Consider the following 21,858-nt stretch of genomic DNA (forward strand, 5'->3'; position numbering starts at 1 on the left):
CATATGAATTTTTTTGATATATGTACTTTACGTTGGTGCAATAAATTTAATATTTTAGCATGCATCCGTATTCTCTAATGTTACACAACCAATTTCACCATGTGAATTCGACGCCAGAGAAATAAACAACCATAACACAAATATGATTTTGCAGATGTACCGCAACCTGGTGGAGGGCCCGTTCCCGGACACGGAGTACGGGCGCTACATGGCGGACTCCAACCGCATGTACGAGAAGGCCATCGACAGCTTCCCCGCGCCCGAGCCGCCCGACGAGTGAGTTCCACTAAATAGATTGTTATATTTTGTAAAGAAATAATATAACACTTACGCTAAGGTAACAAATAATTACTATTGTATCGTGCACAATTAATAACAATGCAATTCCTGATCAAGAAACCGAACATGTGCGTCTGTAAGAACAAATGAGTACTTGTTTCTTTTTAAAACCAATTATATATATGTATATATATTTTTTTAAATTATTTAGACAATTTACATCCCTTTTCTGTACTCACTATCAGCTTACTTGAGTTAGGAATGAGCGATTATTATTTCTCTGATATTATTGTAAATAGTTAAGGTTTAAAGACATTTATTCCCATTAAGACATTAAGTCACTTACATGAGAAACTTAAATTTTAAACATAGGTATATTTTATAAAAAATATCATTCGTTAGTTAAAAATTTAGAGTAAGTTACATACTATAAACATAAGTTTAGGTTAGGTACTCATTCATTGCATTCAAAGTTTGAGTGTGTGGTCTTCCAGGATGTGTTTAAATATTTAAATACAAACAATAAAAAGTGTTTGTTTACAAAACTTAGTTGTTTTTAACACAGGTTCTAATATTTTATATTTTATAACATTGTTCACTTTGTTTCTCTAGATACCGGCACCTACCAGCGCTAGCACCTCGACTGCAGCACAAAACTTTACTTGACGAGTTCATATTCTGGACGTTTAAATACGAGTTCCCGCAGAACGTGGTCTGTTTGCTGTTGAACATGCTGCCCGACCAAGATTATAAGGTAAGACACAAGATCTAGTAAGAAACATAATGTTTTGGAAATATTTCATTTCATGTTGTGGTTATTTTGAAGTGATTTCGAAAATAAGAAATTGCATTTTGTTTAAGCGAGTTGAATGATTATTTTCTGATAAATGTTGCCTTTGTTGTTTTTATTTAAATTTGTAAGTTTAGTTTTTTGTTGTTTTATTAAATCCAGTAAAACAACTTGTTTAAAAATGATTCATCATCAAAAATAGACAATTTTGACGTTGTATTGTTTAGTTTACGTATTTTTGACTCATAATTGTATCGCCGTGTATTTAACATGTATGTCTGTTTGTTGTTGCCTAGGAGCACCTGACGCGCACGTTCGTGCTGCACTACGCGCGCATCCCGCTGGTGCTGGAGAGCGCCGGGGACCCCGACACGCTGTCCAACCGCGTGGTGCACATGTCCGTGCAGCTGTTCAGCAACGAGGCGCTGGCGCTGCGCTGCGTGCAGCAGCTGCACCTGCTGCACGTCATGGTGCTGTCGCTGCGCCTCATGATGGGCAAGATCCTGGTGCAGAACACGCTGCACGAGCCGGCGCGCAACTTCCACTACGTGATCGACTGCACGCGCCGCGTCATGAAGGAGCACTGCTACTGGCCGCTCGTGTCCGACTTCAACAACGTGCTGTCGCACCGCAGCGTGGCGCTGCTGTTCCTGCAGGACGACGCGCTCGTCAACATGTGGTTCGAGTTCCTCTCCATGCTGCAGGGTGAGCGCGCTACTCTCTGTCTTTTTAACCGACTTCAAAAAAAAGGAGGAGGTTATTAATTCGGCCGGTATATTTTTTTTTTTTTTTTTTTATATATGTACACCGATTACTCCGAGGTTTCTGAACCGATTTACGTGATTCTTTTTTGTTCGATGCGGGATGGTATCGAATTGGTCCCATAAAAATTTTATTCGGATAGGCCCAGTAGTTTTTATTTTATGAACATTTTTGTCTGTAGGTATTTGTAAATTTTGCAAGTGCAAGTTTGAAGTCGGTTGTTTTTAACGCAGTTATCACTTGTATTTTTTACTGCCTAGAACTTAGTACTTATAAGAAAAACCCATTAATAAGTGCAATAATATAGGTTTGGTGTTTTGATCCCTGACTTAATTTTGGCAAGGAATTTTAATTTATTAAAAATTAGTTTTTCTCAAAATCGGTTTTGTTACTCTTTTCGATTCCGATGTTTGCCCTAGTATTGTATTTCGTTGAATGAAATAATCGCTCTGTATATCGTACTAATCAGACGTTACGTGTCGTCTCGCGCAGGCATGAACGTGAACGTGCGCGAGACGGGCGGGCACATCGAGTTCGAGCCGTCGTCGTACTACGCGGCGTTCTCGTGCGAGCTGGAGGCGGCCGCGTACCCCATGTGGTCGGTGCTGTCGCACCTGGGCGCGCCCGAGCACGGCGCGCTGGCGGCGGGCGCGGTGCGCGCGGCGCTGGCGGCGCTGCGCGGCTGGCTGGCGGCGGTCGGCGCGCCGCCCCGCGCGCCGCACGCGCACGCCTCCTTCCACTTCCCGCTGCACCGCTACCTGGCCGCCTTCCTGTGCGCCGCCGGCCGCGCCTGCGCGCTGCGCGCCGCCGACCTGCTGCCGCCGCCCGACCTGCTGGCGCTGCTGGCCGCGCACCCGCTGCGCGTGCAGGTCAGTGCCGCTACTTCCTACTCGACACAATTTCATAGGCAACATTTGACGTCTATCTATTTTATCCGACAACCTGCTTAAAAACATCGATTAAACTGAATTCATCGATACGGACTTGAAACATTTGTCAATTTAAAAATTCGTCATATCCCTGTCCCAGTAATATACTTTCTTTTGTGAATTAAAGGAGCAAAACAAGACTAGTATCTACATATTTAAAAAAACATAACGCATTTATTAATTATTTATGATAATCTTTATTTACAAGTAATCAATGCATTCTATTCTAGATGTGAGATTTCGATTTTTGGAGTAACGACTCTGGTTTAAAAAGATTTATTGACACAACATTGTAGCAACGCCAGTTCTTTAAATCAGAATTGTTCATTTTGTTTAGAATGGTTTATCAGTAAAATCAAATTTTAAAATTACTTATATGGGTCATTATTATAAATATTCGTAATTGAAAAAAGTTAAGCAAATATGCAATTTTAACAAAACGAAATATGTAATATATTATTCTATGTCGTCGTTACTAGGTAACGTTGTTGAATTTTGTTGAACTATCAAATGTTGCCTATTAAAATGGCTTTACTATAATTACTATTTTATGTATTATTTATTTGAATCTACGGCTTTTTACCGCGGAATCTATGAACGATTTTATATTACATCTATTTATGTTTTGGTAAAGTGCAAAAATTTAAATAAGTCAACTGGGATTCGGGATCAAAATAAAACAGCGATTCGTATCACTTAACTTTATTGTAACTTAACATAACTGAGTATAAGAGTACACTAGAAGGTCGCGACGGGCATGAAGTCCTCCGTGTCCGCACTGTCGGGCGGCGGGTCGGCCCGCACGTGCCGCGAGAAGTCGTACGTGAGCAGCTTGGGCGCGAGCAACCCGCCCGACCCGCGCGCGCCGCGGTGCAGTATACCCGCGCCGCTTATTAGCGCACTGCCTGCACATTCATATTCATATTTATATGTTGTTAGGCGAAAATAAACAATTTTATGTTGTTAATAAAAATGTGCGCGTGTTACTAGCGTACACATGTAAGAAGTAAAACTTCTTTATGACCTTTTTTTTTCAAAAAATAATTTACTAGATGCAACTTTACAGAAATACGTCGAATCACGCGTGGTAGGGTTAAGAAAGATGGCGCGTAACGAAAAAATGTTACACTAAATTTTTTACAACCCCGATCAAGAAGTTTCACTTCAATAAAATAACAAAATATAGCGTGATATAACTACAAACGTTACGTTGTTTAACTGTACCAGTCATTTCATATTACATCATATCATATATCATATCATTGAACTCAATTAAAAGAAATAAGTTGTTTTAGAAATATTTTACAAACATGATTTTTCTGCATTTTGACGATTCAAAAACGTTTTTATACGAAGTCTAGTTAAATAAGTTAAATATTTGAATTCGAATTGAATTCTTCATGTATGTAGATCTCGACGTCCAAATTTACTTTGATGTTCCTAATTCAGTCAATTCGTAAAAGATACAAAAAAAGGTGATGGTTATTTACCTTGTGACTTCCAAATTTACTTTGATATCCTTAATTCAATAAATTTCTAAAAAAGATAATCGTAATTTACCTTTGGTGGGTTCGACGGGTTGTATATCGACGAAGGGCACGGTGCTCTGCGCTGCGTCCGCGTCGAAGTCGCTGTGCGTGAACTCCACGTACTGGTCGTGCTTCGAGTCCACGGTTAGTTGCGTGTGCGAGCGGGTCGGGATGTCCGGCTTGTATAGGGACAAACGGCTCCTGGAATGTGGGGTTTTGTCGTAAGATGGTCGTTTTGCTGTGTTTATATGAACAAACGTAATGTAAGGATAAAAATGAGAATCGTGAAATGTATTTTGCATAAAGGATAATTATGTGTTTAATGGCTATTTTATTGCATGCTCGCGATAAAAAACTTCGTTAAGACAAACAAAAGTCATATGATCTTTAGATGTTAATTTTGTTTTGTTCCGTTTGACTTGCAAATCAAATTTTTTAATAATTGTTCGTCAAGGTCGAAATTACTGACCTTGGAGTATCAGCTCCTTCTGTGTTGTCGTTGCTTATCCACTGGCTCCTAGCTGGTGACAGTCTGCCAGTCGTATAGTTGAATGGCGTTGAGCGTATCTCGAAGTGTAAGTGCGCACCGATCATACGGAATCTGGAAATATTTCAAAGCATTTAATCATCAATCAAACTGTTTGTGTTTATAATTAGTAATTTTGCTTTGCTTTTGATACCATACAAAACAATGTCTAGGGTTAGTGTACATTTAATCGTTTATTGCTCAGAAAAAAGTAATATTCGCATATATTTACCTAACACCGGTCAGAATGTAACCTTGTGGCGAGTCCAATTCATCCAAATCTACGGCCCTCTTCTCGTAAGTCAATGTATGGTAGTCGACTCCATCTCTCACTCCCGCGTCGCTAACGTCGAACTTCTGCACGGGCACCCAGCCGGCCGCGCTCACCGCCCCGCGCCCGCCCAGCACGCCCTCGCTGATCTGCAGGTGGAACACGCGCCCGTACTTCACCAGACGAATTCCCGTCACCACCCTGCGAAACAACCTCGTTCCTTTATCTGCTCGAGGAGATAAAGTCATACAGACACTGGACACCCGCACACCCCATGCAGTTATACACGATTAAAGATAAACGCGCTACTCTACTCGTATGTCCCAAATGCTTTCGTGAAGAAATTAAAAGCTCCCGTGTTAGCCACATCTGAGCTGAAAAGAAAGCATTTATGTACAGCGATGACGGTGAAGATGTTTTTGGCTCGCGTCAGAGTTCAGACGCTACTGACTTGTTCTTGTCGACGTCGGCGAGCGCTTCGCGCAAACTGAACGAGCGTTCCGCGACGCTTAGCTCGTCTTCGCACAGACAGAAACAGTACGAGCAGTGGAGGAGGTTCCACTTCCACCAGGAGTCGACCTTCGAAAGAAAATTATTGCGTAAAAATCATAGAAATGTGCGGGCGTCCCGACAAAGGGGACTAACTTGTTGTTCTTGACGTCCGATGTGGCGTCCCACAGGCTGAAGTAGCGGTCGGAGCTGGGGCCCGACTCGTCGCATAGACACATACAATACGAGCAATGCCAGAATAGCCAACGCCACCACGAGTCCACCTGCGGAGTGCTAGCGTCAGTTTACTCGTTTTAGCGGCGCTTGGCGCAAACACGTAAGATTGACAATAATAGCTATAGTCATTTTTACATTCGTTAAATCATCGTCTCGTGACCTCTTTGATTTGTTTGTTAATGGCAAGTGCATTATTTAAAAATTTACATTTTGAATGAATCTTAAAAAAATATACTAAATGTAAGTAGGTTATTCGTATGAAACCTTAGTAGTCCCGCGCGTACAGCTGCCCGCGTGGCCGAGCGTGAGCCCGTTTTCGTACTCGATCCATTCGTATCTTCGCGTACTGGATTTACTCTGTAATATTATTCAAATATTTCAATAACGCTACAAGCATAATGATTATGATATTACATGATGTGTTTACGTTGTGGTTTTCCAAACATTTTCCTGTGTTACATAAGCGAGCCTATCAACGACACAAAATAATTGAATTCGCTTGAGAATTACCTTTCTATATTTGCAATAATAATAGTAGTTAAAATATTAACTTACCGCGGGGCAGACCCACATGTCGGAGTCCATATACTGGCAGTTGATGATCCTGCCCTTGCAGGCGGGCTGCTTGGCGCAGAACTGGTCCTTGAAGCAGCCGTGGTTCTCCGCGAGCGTGTAGTAGGCGCAGTTCTCGCTGCACGTGTTGTCCGCGTTCATGTCCACCTCGTTCTCGATGTAGCCCTGCAGGAGACGCGTCACCTCGGCGTACGTTTCTCCTGGAACATTATTTAAATCCATCAGTCATTTTTTGAACGTTTTTCATATAATTATGGTGGGCTTTGTTTAGTGTTGGAGTTATGGTTTTTTGTTTTGTGTTTGTTTTGTCCGGATGTTGAGTCATTGAATATGACTTGTTCAATTCTAGTTTTATTCTAGTAGGTAATCTATAATTAAATACACTGTTCGTCTTTCTTTGTTTGTGGGTTCTTTCTTACCATGAATAAAAAGCATATTCTTACCTTCCTTGTGCTCCGGTGGGTCGCACCTGTACAAGTCGCGTCTGGCCATGGATAAAGCAGATCTGGCGGCAGCGGCGGTGCGCGCAGTTCTCTCGCCGTACCGCTGTCTCGTCAGACTTGCCTCTTGGGTGAAATTGCCTGAAAATTTTGTTTAATTTCTTATAAAATATATTGGTAAATGGAATATGGTTAAAGTGTTGGAGCTAGTGTATAGCATCGATTGTCAATAGAAATCGTAATTAGTATTCAGCACATGTTGACGAGCATGGGGAGAAATTATGACAATCGATAATAATAGGTGTCAATGTACGGTTTATGATTTCTCTAAGGTAGTATAAACAAACATAAAAATTATGTTATCCGCAATGAAATTAAAATTCACTTTTTAATACGCAATTACTTTTCTTTAAGAAACATGAGTTTTTATAGGGATATGAGTAAGTCTTCATTTGAATTTGACCCAAATGTCGTTCAACTCTGTCCTTGTAAAATTGTATTAGACGCTAACGTGATTGTGTTAAATTTTATACTGTTTGTTCGTGTTTTTCTTTTCTCGTTCCGCGGAAGTGAAAATTACTATTATTATTATATTATTATAATTATCATAAATGTAATTATAATCAAAGTGCGTTTTTCTATATATCAGTGCTGTATCAATTACGCTTCTGAGTATAGGCAAAATGAGATAAGCGGTATGAACTTGATCTCATTACTGCATTCAGTGTTTTATTCTAATACAGTTCAACTCAGTTTAGGTTAAAATATACTTATTTATTCGGGTCATATGAATAAACATGATCTTTTTATGAATCTATTGTTCACGTATCTCTGAAACGATTTTAAATTTGTGTTTAATTTGGGTTAGCTAACGGCGTATATTTGATAAAAGTTAATTTCTTTAATAACGTCCATGATACCTACGTAAGATTTTATATTAACCAGGAAAAGCTTTCTTTCTGAATTTTATCGTTACTAAACAAAAAAAAAATAACAAACATGATTCTTGTCATGTCATTGTGATTATAAACAATGCATTTTGAGGTAACCAGCTAAAAGTGAGCAAATTAACTTCCGAGAAGCCAATTGCAACGAGCGGTCAAGTTCCATAACCTTGCGGGGCTTCACGTATTTCATTATATCTGATAACTTTCGTATTTTAGCATTTATATCAATTGTATTACCTAGTTTTATCATTAGAACGTTAAATAGGTCATAAAATCTTAATGCGTTCTTAATCGTGAAATATAAAGCTGAACTTCCAAAGATTATCTCTAAATTAAATTACATAAGGACGTGCAAAACATTTATATCTTGAAGTATATAAAACGACACGATTGTAAATTATACAGTACCATATAAACAAACAAGGGCAGATTTCACACTTCCGTTGTTTATGTATCTTGTACGATAACTAAGAACTCGGTTCAGAAATCCGATCCTCATAGCTTTGGAGATACGACGACAGTATGTTTATCTACACGTGCAGTGTCAGAATTATTATTTGCAATAGAAGTTAACTCTTTAAAATTGATTCATTCGTTCCCAGTAATTGTTATATCATAATTTTGACTTTAAACATCGTTATCATGAGCCGATTTTGTTCCAAATACAGACACATTGCCTTTGAGAATTCAGGACTACACAAATCTTGCAAATTTTTTGGTTTTGAAAATCTTTTATAAGTATTTGCGAAATCAGGACTTTACTCAAATCCTGCTAAACGGTATAACAGTTGTGCAATTTGTACCTTTCCCGTATATCCTGAGCAGCATCCAGGAGAACTGCATCATGGCGTACCCCTTGATCTCGGTGAGGGCGATCGTGTTATACATGTCATAGATTAGCTGATGCTGCGATAGTTGCAGGTCGCACACGTCTGGGTGCTTCTCCTGCAATAACAATTGACATGTGTTTATTTGAATCTCAAACTCAAAACTCAAACATTCATTTATTCAATTAGACTACTATTTAGTAGCACTTTCGAATCGTTATTACATAAGTATTTTTAACATTTACCACCGATTCGGAAAGCAGTATCTATGGAGAAGAATCGGCAAGAAACTCCATAGCATACGTATTATTTGGTCCTTTTGCACTATTTGTAAGTGGTGAATTGATTGAAGGGTAGCAATTTTAGTAGGGCTTAGCATATTTTATTTGGGTAGCAACTCTTGTCGCAATTAAGGTTATCGATTTGGAATATTATTATTTAGGATATCGTTTGTCAGAAAGTTTCGTTATTAGGTTGGTTGATGGTTGTTGGGCTCACTTAGGCAGAAGCTAATAGAAATTTAAACGAAACAGACAAAAAAATTCGCGTGCTGAAACGAGTGTATTAAAAGTATATTATTATAACATTGCGTCGCTCATCTTGTGTTGTTGTATATTTACATTGCGATAACGATGTAATTTTTTATTATTGAAATAATGCTTTATACCGACATAATTTTGATAAGCCTACCTAATATAGGAGATTAATTTGTATACTTCTTAATGAAGGGTGTATTTATTGAATTTAATTACCTTACTAATTGGCATAATTAATTATCTTATTACCTATGTTCTTTATAATTTTTATGTAGAGTCAATATTTTTTTTTAAAACTGAACTATAGCTTGAAAACGTATCGATGTTTTAAACAACATATTTACTTAAATAAATATTGTTTGTGTTGTAACATTCTTGAATTATTGACAGTATATCCGCTGTTTTTGTTCAAAACAAACAAATATGTACATACATAATATAGATTCATAATGTTGTTGGCATTTCGACCTCGTAACACATATTATCGGTTAAGATCAAGTGACATAAAAACAAATTCTACAAGTCTCACGAATTTCCATGAATTCGTAATGCTCAAAAAACAAAATGAATTCGTCGGCATCGCTGAGTCAAGTGAAAGTTCCTTGAAATGATATAGGAATGTTGTATGATTTGGAGGGATTTTGTATACTAAAAACAATTCTACTGCAACATCGATATACCTGGCAAATATATAACACAAAACATTTCACTATAAATGTTTACTACTAATTTGAGACCATTTCGTAATCTCGTTATTTAATGCGTCTATTAAGTTGTTATAATGCAGTGGAAGGATATTAGTAATTACTAATTACAGATACGATTCCTAGGCATTGCATGTAATTGTTACGTAGCGACGCGAAGGTATCAGGTTTCTTTGTTTATGTTTAGTAATCTCATTAGGCTCGCTGCGTTTTATGCTATATTCATCGGAACAATGAATAATCAACCGTTGTTATTGCACTCTTGTGTGAAAACGTTGTATTCATGTCACTTATTCAGTATAAGAGAGACTGTTCATATTATATTATACTCATTGTTTTTATTCGGAGCTTGTTATACCATTGTTTATCGAATCACCTTGACACTTCCGAAATATTGACTCGATTACACGCCGGCGTTCGTTACTCAACTTTACGGCCTGAATGTTAAACACTAGGTCACTGACATTTGCAATACGACCACTATCTCGTACGTCGCAGTTTTGTTTTGATTAACTTCAAACACGTTAACATACTAAACTCATAACAATTCGATAGTATTCACAACGCACTCACGGACGGTCAATTTAGACGCAGAAGTGACAAAAGGCATTTAATCGAGGAGGTCGCAGAATACGACAGGAATCATCACGAAATAGCCGTATTGACTCGTGACACTTTCAGTTGTCACTGTTTACCTGCAACACGGAGCGGAACATGTCGCCGTGCTCGAGCAGGTCGTGCAGCTTGCGCACGGCCTGCGCCACGGACGCGACGGGGTCCATGAGTATGCTCTCGGCCAGGTCGAGCCACTCGCGCAGCGGCGCCGGCACCGCGCCCGGCTTGGCCTGCCGGTGCACGAACTCGAGGAAGCTCTTGTAGAAGCCGTCCACCATCTGCAGCCGCTCCACGGCCTTGATCCACAGCCACGAGTCCAGCGGCGGGCGCGGCGGTCGAGGCACGCTCGCGACGTGCTCGTCGAACGCCACAAAAGCCTTTGTTAGCTCGACGTCGCCGCCCAGCCCGGCCTGCGTCCACTCCGGATCGGTTACATTCTTCCACAGCTGCTGCTCTAGCTCGTAAAACTTGGATCTCACGGTGTCCACCGCGGTCGGGTCGCCTGCGCTGGCGACGGCCAGCAGCGCAAATAGCGCCGCAAATTTCATACTTTACACTAAAGTGTCTCGCGCCACGGTTGGTAACGCACTGGCGGCGGACGATTGACGAGAGGGGACGACCGCTCGCGAGTGGGGTTCCTCTAGTGATGTACACGAGTCGATGATTTCACGTGCACGGTTTTGTGAATTGAATACTCGTTTTGTAGGCTTATATTCGTATTAACTAAAAATAAATGGCGCGTGACGATACGATTTTTTTTATGTCCACTTTAACCTTGAATTAACACCGATTCGAATGTAAGTACGATTTTGCGAGTTACGTATTAACCATAGTATAGGCATTAGGCGTATTATAGTGTAAAAAAATGAACATTTTAAGCGATTAAAAATGTCTTATAATGACTGCCTGCTAAATTATTTTATAAATAAATCCGGAAATAATTCCAAGTTATAATATTTAGCTGTACAGTATGTATACTACATATTTTGTTGTCTTGAACACTAATTTCTTTAGTCTAAAATAAACATTATCGATACCATCCTCTCCATCACTGTGTTGCATATGTTAATACGGTTACCTCAGCTCAAGACAGTTTACTATCAACATATCTCTTATCGCGTTGCAATAAGATCGATATTGCATTGGCAGAAGTGCGTATTTTGTAAATTCATGTATCAGCTGACGTGCGACGTCGCGGGACAATATGTCAGGATGGATTCTATTGTATGCGCACAGTGTATGCGTGTGTATACTTGTATATTGGGATGCGGAGGGCTGGCGCGTGCAAGGGCTGCGCCCTTTTATTTGTTTATCGCTTTATGACTTTGCCGCTGTAGAAATAAACAATGCGTTGAGGAGGCGTACGGAATCATGGATCCCTGAAATGCATTTTCGTAATGCTCACGGTATTATTTATGAAGTGGAAGTTGTGTTTTACGGGCGCGTTAATGTGTATGAAATTCTCGATACATATATGGACACCTAGGTTAATTAAATCGAATATTTTTACAAAAATGATTTTAATAGGATACGTTATTTGATTTATTAAGAAGTCAGTTTCTTATTTCTGTTGTATCTCTTCGATACGTATCGGTTTGAACTTTATAGATGTCTAGTAATCATACAAGTATGCTTTAAAAGGAAACGTGTACCAGTACAATAAATAAAGGAAGTTTTTTTAGTATGACATCCGCAAAACTATCACATGGCTGGCTATAAAGTATGCTATGCATATAAAACGTTTATTTATATTCGACTTAAATTTTATTTTATATCTAAGCATAACTGACGCATTACGCAGTTATTTCAATAACACTTTCCAAGAATCATTTGATAGCACTTATTATTGTAATCTTATACCAGGAGACTAGTTCGCGTACCTACTAATGTTTGTTTTGTTAAAATATAAAATACTACTATATCTTAGTACAGAAATAATACCATACGTGCAAAAAATTAAAACTGTATTCTATTTTATTCGGAACACGTTTTATCTATAATTATATGTGAAAAATAAAATGTACATTGTTTTACTAAATGATAAAACGATACCACGATGTATGTACAAATTCTCCTAAAATTTACGGGTCACGAAAAGTGCATCGCTGATTGATTTAAATTAACGTATCCTCCCGAGTGACGCCGCACCCTCACACATGTACATGTGAATACTCCTTGTGATTGAGGACTTTTCAATTCGGTAGCATAGGTATTCCATTCGACGATCGGGAAACAAGCCTTGTTTGCAAAAAATCTATACTAATATTATAAAGCTGAAGAGTTTGTTTGTTTGTTTGTTTGAACGCGCTAATCTCGGGAACTACTGGTTCGATTTGAAAAATTCTTTCGGTGTTAGATAGCCCATTTATCGAGGAAGGTTATAGGCTATATATCATCACGCTACGACCAACGGGGGTGGAGCCACGGGGGTGAAACCGCGCGGAGCAGCTAGTGAGAGATAAGTTTGTCTCGATTGTAGAAGATTTATGTTGTACCTAGTTGTCTTTGTTAATTCTTCTTTGTAGATGAATGGAAATATTCAATCAAATGCAATGATTGGTAGACTGTTTTTGCATAGAGAACTGTTCCTTCATGATTGTAAATTTTTGTAAAGTTTCCTATATTTGTAAACGTTTTAATTTAATTTTCGTCACATAACTATAGCGAAACAACGATGGATGAATTAATCAGAATGAAGGGAACAGTAATACGTACGAGAAGACGACACATTACGCACTAACATACATGTAAATACATATTATATATGTAGTATACAGTACTTGATAACCTTGTCTACAACTAGAATCTAGTGCTATGTTAGTGGAGTAAAATTGAATGAAATAAAACGGAAGCTTATGTATCTCGCGCGTAATTGTGAGTGTATATTGTTTGACCTTCTGTCAATCATGTCCTATCTGGTGCGAGCAGATTTGTTAACGTCACACAATTTATATGATAGACTAGCTTCCGCCCGCGACTCCGTCCGCGCGAATGTCGGTCTTTGCGTGGATGGTTTATTTCTCCAATTTGAGTAACTCGGACAATGACATCTTATAAATATCTATTGGACCCAAATACGGCTAGGTCTATAATAATACGCAACGTGTGTTCGCGGTTCTACAGAACAACGTCTATGGATAACTGAAAAATTGAGATTAATTTTTTTTCTACGTATTTTTCCAGGATAAAAAGTATCCTATTTTACGCCCAGGATAATAAGGTATAATTATACCAAGTTTCATCGAAATCGAACCGGTAGTTTTCACGTGATGTCTTCACATACAGACAGACAGACAGACAGACAAAAATTTTTTTAATCACATATTTGGGTTTGGTATCGATCCAGTAACACCCCCTGCTAGTTATTTTTTCAATATTTTCAATGTACAGAATTGACCCTTCTACAGATTTATTATATGTAAGTATGTATAGATGTAGGTATTATTCGAATTTTACTTGGATGTAAATGTATGTAATTTTTAAACTAGCGGTTTTTTAAGAAGTCTCGTATCGACATTCGCTTCGATTTTAGAAAGCTTATATAATATATAATACTTTAAAGAATGTTGGTATTGTAATATTTTAAGTTGTAAAAACGCAATGTCACTTCAATATTAGCTTTCCCTGTACAAAATAAAAACTAAAAATTTATAATTTAAAATATGTGAACGAGTTCACGACATTTAGTTAGGTGTGAAATATAAATTTTATATTATTTTTAAATATCCTCGACCATAAAGTCAAAATATTTTTTACCACAGCACGCTTGTGGGCTTCCGGTAGCGCTGGTTTATCAAACCGCGGGCAAGTGACCCCACTGACTCACTGTATATCTCATATTCAAAATAGCAAAAATTATCATTTTCACACTTGTACACTTCGATCAGTTACAGACTTATTAACAAAAACAAAATGACGTAAATGAACGTTTTGTTGTTGCTCAATGCTCATGTATCTCATACTTTTGTGGTTTTATATATTTTTTTGTTTAATAACAACATATTGAAGAATGTATTGTATCCTGTATATTTACCCTCGTATTCACAGCACTCGATTAACAGGGAAAAGTTTTCATCTAAATACGAAGACTAAAGGATGTCGTTTTAAAATTAATTAAAATTAAAATAAGAATGAAATTCTTCACTAAATAGGTACTTAACACGAACTTGGAAGTGAGCAGAATGAGATAATCACATTTCTGTAATATATTGAACATGTCTTATCTTCGTTCATGTAACAACGCAAAATTACAATTACATAGTAAGCTGTTAGGTTGTATCTATAACAGTAGTAACTACTTAATATGTGACAACGGTCAATAGGCTCATGTACGGTGTTTTATTAAAAACAATCGGCCGCGTGACACCGGGCTCAATGACTCATACAATAACGGTTATCTCGGCAGACGTATAATAATATAGTGATACTTACGAGTTTAATCAGCCCTCGACCCCGAAACGAAAGCACAGACGAAAGCCTCGTAAAACAATAATGTGACTAAAATGTTCAGGATATTATGGTTAATGTGTGTATTTATAGTGTTTTTATGATGCTCTAAGTATGGTACAGTGTGGAAGGAATGTGATTGACTATATCTTTCATAGGTTTTGGAAAAACTCGTTCATCAGGTACCCAGTACCTACAGCGCGGTTTCACTCTCGCTTGCGAGTTGCGAGTTTTTAAAGTATATTTGAGTGAGGCTATAAACCTTGCGTGAAGTATATTTCTGTGTTAATACTACTGTAACTAAAACATTGCTTTGCTACGGTTGATATAAAGAAGGTAACCAAAGACGTAATTTCTTTAACATACTACAAAATAACCAATAACTGGGCATTTCAAATAGGTACATAAATTAATGACGAAACCCCTAAAGGAAAAAATTATTATATTATATATCTACGAATACGCTTACATTGTATACGTAAACTTAGCAAGAACTGCGAAAACTGTAAAATAAATCGGCGAACGTTACCAGATTTCAATAAACTTCCTTGAAACCAGTGATAATGAACGAGTATATTGACTGCGTTGCTGTGATAATATTCACATACTTTTACTATTGTTAAATAAATAAACCAAACATTTAAACGGGCATACGTTTTATGCTACATGTATACATTTGTGTTATCAATGATCAAGAAACTTGAGTTGTTAACAAATGTAATGAATAAAGGAGTCTGAATAGCGGATGCACAATTGATCCGTCAGTCAATAAACCGATGCAGTACAATGTGCTGGTGGAATGTCATGTTTTACATCGAATACGAGTTATGCCAAACATTTTTCATCTGGTTTCAAGTTGGTATTTGAAGAAATATTCTTGATTCTTACTGTTAACATCCTGTCGGTGCTCAGGCAAACGGTATAGACACGCAAAAGAGGGTAACTCTAAATCTTGCGAATTAAATAAAGAAGTAGTCGTTAATGTGTACGTATTTAAATATCAATATATTAAAATTATAATTAATATAGGATGTAGTATATAGAATAGAATATAGTATATTAGAAATATGTATCGTTATGTAAATGCAATTTGATATACTTTTTTAAACTTATGAACTTTCTCACGTATTGAATGGCTGTGCTATGAGAATTATAGCTTATCTTATCTCTGTAACATTTGTAATCTATATGTTTACTTATCAATTGCTCAGCAAAACTTTTACAATAATAATAACTTGCAATGTCAAAGTTCAAGTTGAACTTAATATGTTTTCCGCATCGCATCCAATGTCGTGGCCGACAAAAGGAGGAATAATACGAAAATGTAATTGAAGGCGAAAGTAATACAAACCTCTAAATCATCCACAATGAGTTCCATTAGTCCGCGCACAAAAAGGTGTTTATACGGTGGAACAATCAAGGCGTGGATCCTCTCCATGAGGCCCGGCAGCGCGCCGCGGTCGTGCGACACGCACCAGTCTGCAAAGTCTTCAAGCGTTCTCCTCTCCAGCTCCTGCTGTAGCTTCACATATTCCCGCATCATCCGATCGGCTGATTCCACGCGACTCAGCAAATCGGCCATTTCGTGCAGCCTCAGTTCGAGCCGGGCCCCTCTACCCACGCTCTTAGCCAGCAGCGTGGCGACTACCGAACTTCTATCCACTTGCAACTCTAATTTCTGAATAGCACGCGTTATCTCGGACAAGCGCGCCAATACCTGCCTTTCTCTTTTACGAATCAACGGCAATTCGACGCCACCGGTGGCGTTGAACGGTTTGCCGATGACATCCCAGGAGTTGAGGACCTCCTCACCGATTTGTTTACTCAGAAGGATCACGTCGACCGCTTCGTCGATCAACGCGTGTGTGCTCGTCACGGCGATGAGAGCCAAGAGCACTCTCACGCGACCGGACATGGCGACGGTCGGACTCCCACTGGTGTCTGCTGCCTGTTGCCGCGGTGACGCACGCTAGCACGGGGGTGCACAGCGCACAATACATAATGTGCCCAAGTTACCGTTCATTCTCACCATTGTAGCGAATAAAGATTCATTGAATATCATACATATTATAAAATTAGATTAGATGAAATGTTACAGAACACTTTAGCCATACATTTCTAGCCAGTTATGTCACGCTGCTCACTTAGTTGTAGAACCGGTATTATGATCTGTATATCTGTATAAACTGTAGGTACTCTATGAGTATGTCTAAATCAATATTTAAAGCAGGAAGTAGAACACAAGATGTACAGAATATCATTCATACGAAGAAAAATGTATATAATATGTATGTACCGTTATGATAAAGTCAGCTCACTAATTATACAGTTTTGTGGTAATTCCGAACATCTGGCAACATTTACAAAACCCGCAACATTCTCCACTTCGTTAACAAAAGCTTTTTGTCGTCCTTTCTGAATTTTTTGTAGTCAGGAATTTGTTGTCGGTGTGATATGGGAGGCAAACAGATGTGCGCTTTGTTATTTATTTATTGTAATCAGCAACTAGTTTTAATGATATTCTAACTATTATACAAATATTGCGTGTTAGGGACAAAGAAAAGACAATTATCCTTCTATTTGGTTCACTCGATGTCCTTAAGTCAATAATAATTATGAATCGATTTATAATACAAAAATACATTCGGTATCAGTTCAATTTCATAATTTAGGTCAAGTGATTTATTTGTTTTGGGGTTGTTTATGGATTTATTTTAAGTGGCTACATGATTACATATCATTAAAGTAGATTAATATTTTTTTTTGAAATTACTGTTTTGTTTATTTAAAAACTGAATACACAAATTTAAACTCAAACTCACACTCAAACTCAAACATTTATTTAAGTATTCAATTAGACTTCTTTTAGAAGCACTTTCGAATCGTCATTACATATTTTTAACATTTACCACCGATTCGGAAAGCAGTATCTATGGAGAAGAACCGGCTAGAAACTTCATAGTTGCTCTTTAAAAATCATATCAATTATCAATATTACAACTTAATTTTAAATTATATGTAACTTTTATCTAACTACATAATATAACAAAATAATAATATTATGCCAAAGAACTGTCCTGTGTTTCTTACGCGACACCCCTCCATGGATTTTCATCTTCCATGTATTCCTGTAGTAGGCTCTCAGAACTAATACATTTTTTGCATAATTTTTAAATTTAGCACTACTAAACTCTGAAGAATTTAAGCAACTCAGATTATCTAGTGAAATTCGCGGAATTCACAATTGAAATTTGAAAATCATTTTATTTTATAATTAAACATTGTTACTACTCTGTACTCAAATTACAGGGATTCCCCTAAATGTAGATAAGCTTACTTGCATTAATTTGAGTGTCCGGTTGTGTGCGCTAAACGAACTAGATATAGAGACACGAAGATATATTACTAATAAAAACTCCTCACAAATACAAAACAGAAACACACTTAAACGTTTTTTTTAAGAATTGTAATCATAAATGATATAATTTCCTGTCTTGAATCCGCATAATTAAGGTATAGTAGAGAGTTACTAAGCAATCCGTGTTTCGCAAGGAATTATTCTACACGCTCTCAACTCAAACTCAAACATTTCTTTATTCGCTTTAGAATCGCCAAAATACAGAATTAAATTATTCAAAAGCAGTTTTTACAGAGAATATTCGGTAAGAAACTCTGTGGTTGGGCTTTTGAAATCATAATATTATCATTATAATATGTTGCTATCATATCACGAGTGGCCGAGAGAATAAAATTTCGCCTCGTGATCGTTTTTTTTCCAATAAGCCAGAAAAGTGTCCCGTAGTTTTTGAGCTACAAGAATTCATGTATCTTCATTTATTTTTAAGATATTGGCCCATATTAATTTGTGAATTGCATTTTCTCGTGTGTAATTATTGTTTAATGTGATGAAATGCCTGCTCATGATGTCTGTTTAACCGAAGTCGGTTTGTCCCCCGCAGAGCCTGTTCTACGAGATCCTGGCGGGCGTGTGGGTGCGCAACGGGCTGCAGATCAAGGGGCAGGCGATGACGTACATCCAGGCGAACTTCTGCAACTCGATGGTCGACTTGGACATATTCTGGCTGCAAATCTGCGCCGCGCACCTGCCCGCCGACCAATTCATGGACATGTGCATAGACACGTGAGTGCTGAGCACGCAGACACACAAACAGACACGCAAACAAACACACACACTTTGTCACACGCACACTAGCAAGCATATATTAGCACACACAAACATTCCATAGGATCATACAGTTAGATTTTATGCATTCGATGATGGATTATTCAAGTCAAGTACTTGTCAGTTAGTACTGTTCACTACAATTTACGTTATACATAAGGTCTCGCATTCGCAATTGCATAATATGATATTTTAAATTATTAAATTTGTAATCATAATATATAAGAAAACAATCAGATAAGGTCAGTTAACATTAATCTGTATCTACTGCCGCCGTAACCTTTATATAATACGAGTAATTCTATATTTTACAAAAATCATCATCATCAAATGCTACAATTGAAACATGAGCGTAACTTTATATCTATAACATTGAATTGTAACAACAGCTTTATTCACTTATAATTTCTGCGAATTATGATAATGTATGTACTTGGGGTACTGTGACTAGATACTCGGTACTCGTGACATATAATTATGCCGCTGGTTCTCTCGTTTCACATGGAACTATTGTATTATGTGTGTAAGAGTTTCACTGTCTTTATGACTTCTTTTTTGCTATTAATCATGTTTTGTATAGTATGATGTCATACTTCCTTTTGGTATCATGACGTATAATAATATTTTATAGTTTTTTTTATTGTATTGTTTACAGTAAATTTGTTATGATTTCAACACAGACAGAAATTACTTGAATTTTTGTAAAGTACGACTTCTTTTGTCTTTATGAAGGTGTTATTTCAGGAAACATTGCATTCCAGAATCGAAAGCATTTGGTTCTTATATATCTGCATCATAACATGATGCATTAAATGTAAACAGACTTTTGTTAACTTGAATTTTTAAATGTAAATAATCTATCCTATCCATAAAATATTATAAGGAAATAAAAACACAACATTTGCTCCAGATTCGGAGTGCGCGAGTGGCTCAGTATGACGCCCATGTCGCCGTCGCAAGCGGCGGAGCAGGACGCCATGGTGGAGGGGCTGCTCACCTTCCTCGCCATACTCGTCAGCTCCAGGACTAACCTTGGTGAGTGGACACCTGGTAACTGAATTAGATATAGATCAAATATCTTACGATATGATTGGTATTGCATAGAATATCTGGAAATCTATGGAGAATTTTGTAATATTGTAAATGGAAGAAATTATAGCTCATTTTAAGGTCTTTAATAAAAAATGATACTCCAGTCAGTCAAGACAATCAATCCACAATAATTCCAAAAGTTTTCAAACTTCGCTCAAGTGAATGGTACATTGGGGCGACAATAAATCTCATTTTGCAACCTAGTCCGCAGTCCGGAACATTGTTAAAATTGCAATTAAATAATTTTTTGCTGTGTGGTCGTGAAAAAAATTCCAATAGTTCTGCAAACTTGGGGAAGTTTTCGATATAACATTTCATATCATGTATTAAATTTGCGACCAATCTAAGTGTACGGAACATCTTTTGATATTGAATATTAATTTTCTTTTTATTAAACATAATTAAAAGTTCTGCAAACTTGGACTATCGGAAAAATAACTATCGGAAAAATATACCGAACGGTTGAATAAATTTGCAACCTTTTTCGTCGACCGGAACATGTTTATTTATAATTATTTTTAATTCGTGGTCATTTTTTCGAGTAATTCGGTCTCTAATTAAGGTCTCGGAATAATTACAAAAGTTTAGAACTTGGTTGCAAACTTCGAAAACATCTATATTATATGGAAAACTACCGCAAGTTAGCAGAACTTTTGGAATTTTTTTCACGACCATACAGCAAAAAAAAAAAAAATGTAATTTAATTGTAATTTTAGCAATGTTCCGGACTGCGGACAAGGTTGCAAAATGAGATTTATTGTCGGCCCAATGTACCATTCACTTGACCGAAGTTTGAAAACTTTTGGAATTATTGTTAAATTTTCGATTTCGAATGTCGATATTCCTACTGACTGCTGTATAAAAATATTTTATGATTTTATTCAATTTTCATTGAAAATGTTGATTTTTTTCACCAAAGTGGAATCTCGGATAATAGGGATCTTTCTTGTCAGATAACTATAAATTTTGACTGAAATTGGCAATTTTTTTGCAAAATCTAACAATAAATAATAATTGTTGTCAGCATTTACATTATTTTACCGAGAACGTCGGTTGTTTTCACTTAAAATTGAATACGAATGTCTTTTTGCGGTATGAGGTTCTGTGTTCTTTGGGAGCGTTCGTAAAGTTGTTGATATCGTAGATGATTGTTTAAACCCGTTCGGTTGGCAGGCAACGACGAGGTGCTGCAGTCGCGCGTGGAGGTGGCCACGCTGCTGGCGGCGGGCGACAAGACGCACTCGCAGCTGCTGGAGCTCATGCCCGAGCGCTCCGGCAACGCGCACACGCGCAACTTCGAGGCGGTGCTCAGCGAGGTGCGTGCGGCACGCTAGATACACTTGCAGCAACGACGAGCTGCTGCAGTTTTCCCATAGAAATCTCTTATAACTATGCGAGCTTAATCGCGGATCAGTTTGTTAATCTATAAGACTATTATCCAGCTCTGGCAGCGAAAAGTATCAGCATGGAACCAGTAGAAGAAGTTGAAAGAGTTTGTGACACACGGACGCAACAACACCCATACATAAACTTATGATTAAGTAAAAAGTAAACTTGTAAATATTAGTAATACAGTTTTTGAAGTGCACTGTGCAACTATAGGCACGTTGAGAGTAAGATCGCGTCATGTCAATACCATCACGTAATGGAGTAAAGTTTGGTATGTTTGAATCTTGCTAAAGC

At 37.7% G+C, this 21,858-nt stretch overlaps 2 protein-coding genes across 4 annotated transcripts in view; one reads left to right on the forward strand and one right to left on the reverse strand.

Annotated features, from left to right (window-relative positions):
- Positions 1–21,858, forward strand: part of LOC123696189 (E3 ubiquitin-protein ligase Ubr3) — a 52,448-nt gene that overhangs the window by 19,290 nt on the left and 11,300 nt on the right. Inside the window, exons 5-11 of the mRNA XM_045642249.1 lie at positions 155–276; positions 892–1,033; positions 1,366–1,774; positions 2,324–2,700; positions 18,860–19,041; positions 19,994–20,118; positions 21,349–21,491. Coding sequence (XP_045498205.1) covers positions 155–276; positions 892–1,033; positions 1,366–1,774; positions 2,324–2,700; positions 18,860–19,041; positions 19,994–20,118; positions 21,349–21,491 — 1,500 coding nt within the window. The remainder of the gene's footprint in view (positions 1–154; positions 277–891; positions 1,034–1,365; positions 1,775–2,323; positions 2,701–18,859; positions 19,042–19,993; positions 20,119–21,348; positions 21,492–21,858) is intronic.
- On the reverse strand, positions 3,447–16,839 carry LOC123696512. Of its 3 annotated transcripts, none has more exons than XM_045642718.1 (10): positions 16,252–16,839; positions 8,576–8,717; positions 6,829–6,966; positions 6,368–6,585; positions 6,077–6,169; positions 5,538–5,665; positions 5,048–5,287; positions 4,759–4,890; positions 4,321–4,490; positions 3,447–3,665 (listed from the first exon to the last, which is right to left on the reverse strand). In XM_045642718.1, the coding sequence occupies exons 1-10, from the start codon at positions 16,813–16,815 to the stop codon at positions 3,499–3,501; spliced, it is 1,992 nt and encodes a 663-aa protein (XP_045498674.1). In that variant the 5' UTR covers positions 16,816–16,839; the 3' UTR covers positions 3,447–3,498. The 3 variants fall into 3 exon arrangements, with proteins under 3 accessions (XP_045498674.1, XP_045498673.1, XP_045498675.1); XM_045642717.1 differs by lacking the exon at positions 5,538–5,665 and adding an exon at positions 5,732–5,859 and having other exon boundaries at positions 16,252–16,838; XM_045642719.1 differs by lacking the exons at positions 5,538–5,665; positions 16,252–16,839 and adding exons at positions 5,732–5,859; positions 10,535–11,056.

The sequence above is a fragment of the Colias croceus genome, chromosome 12, assembly GCF_905220415.1.
Source record: "Colias croceus chromosome 12, ilColCroc2.1".
Classification (NCBI taxonomy): domain Eukaryota; kingdom Metazoa; phylum Arthropoda; class Insecta; order Lepidoptera; family Pieridae; genus Colias; species Colias croceus.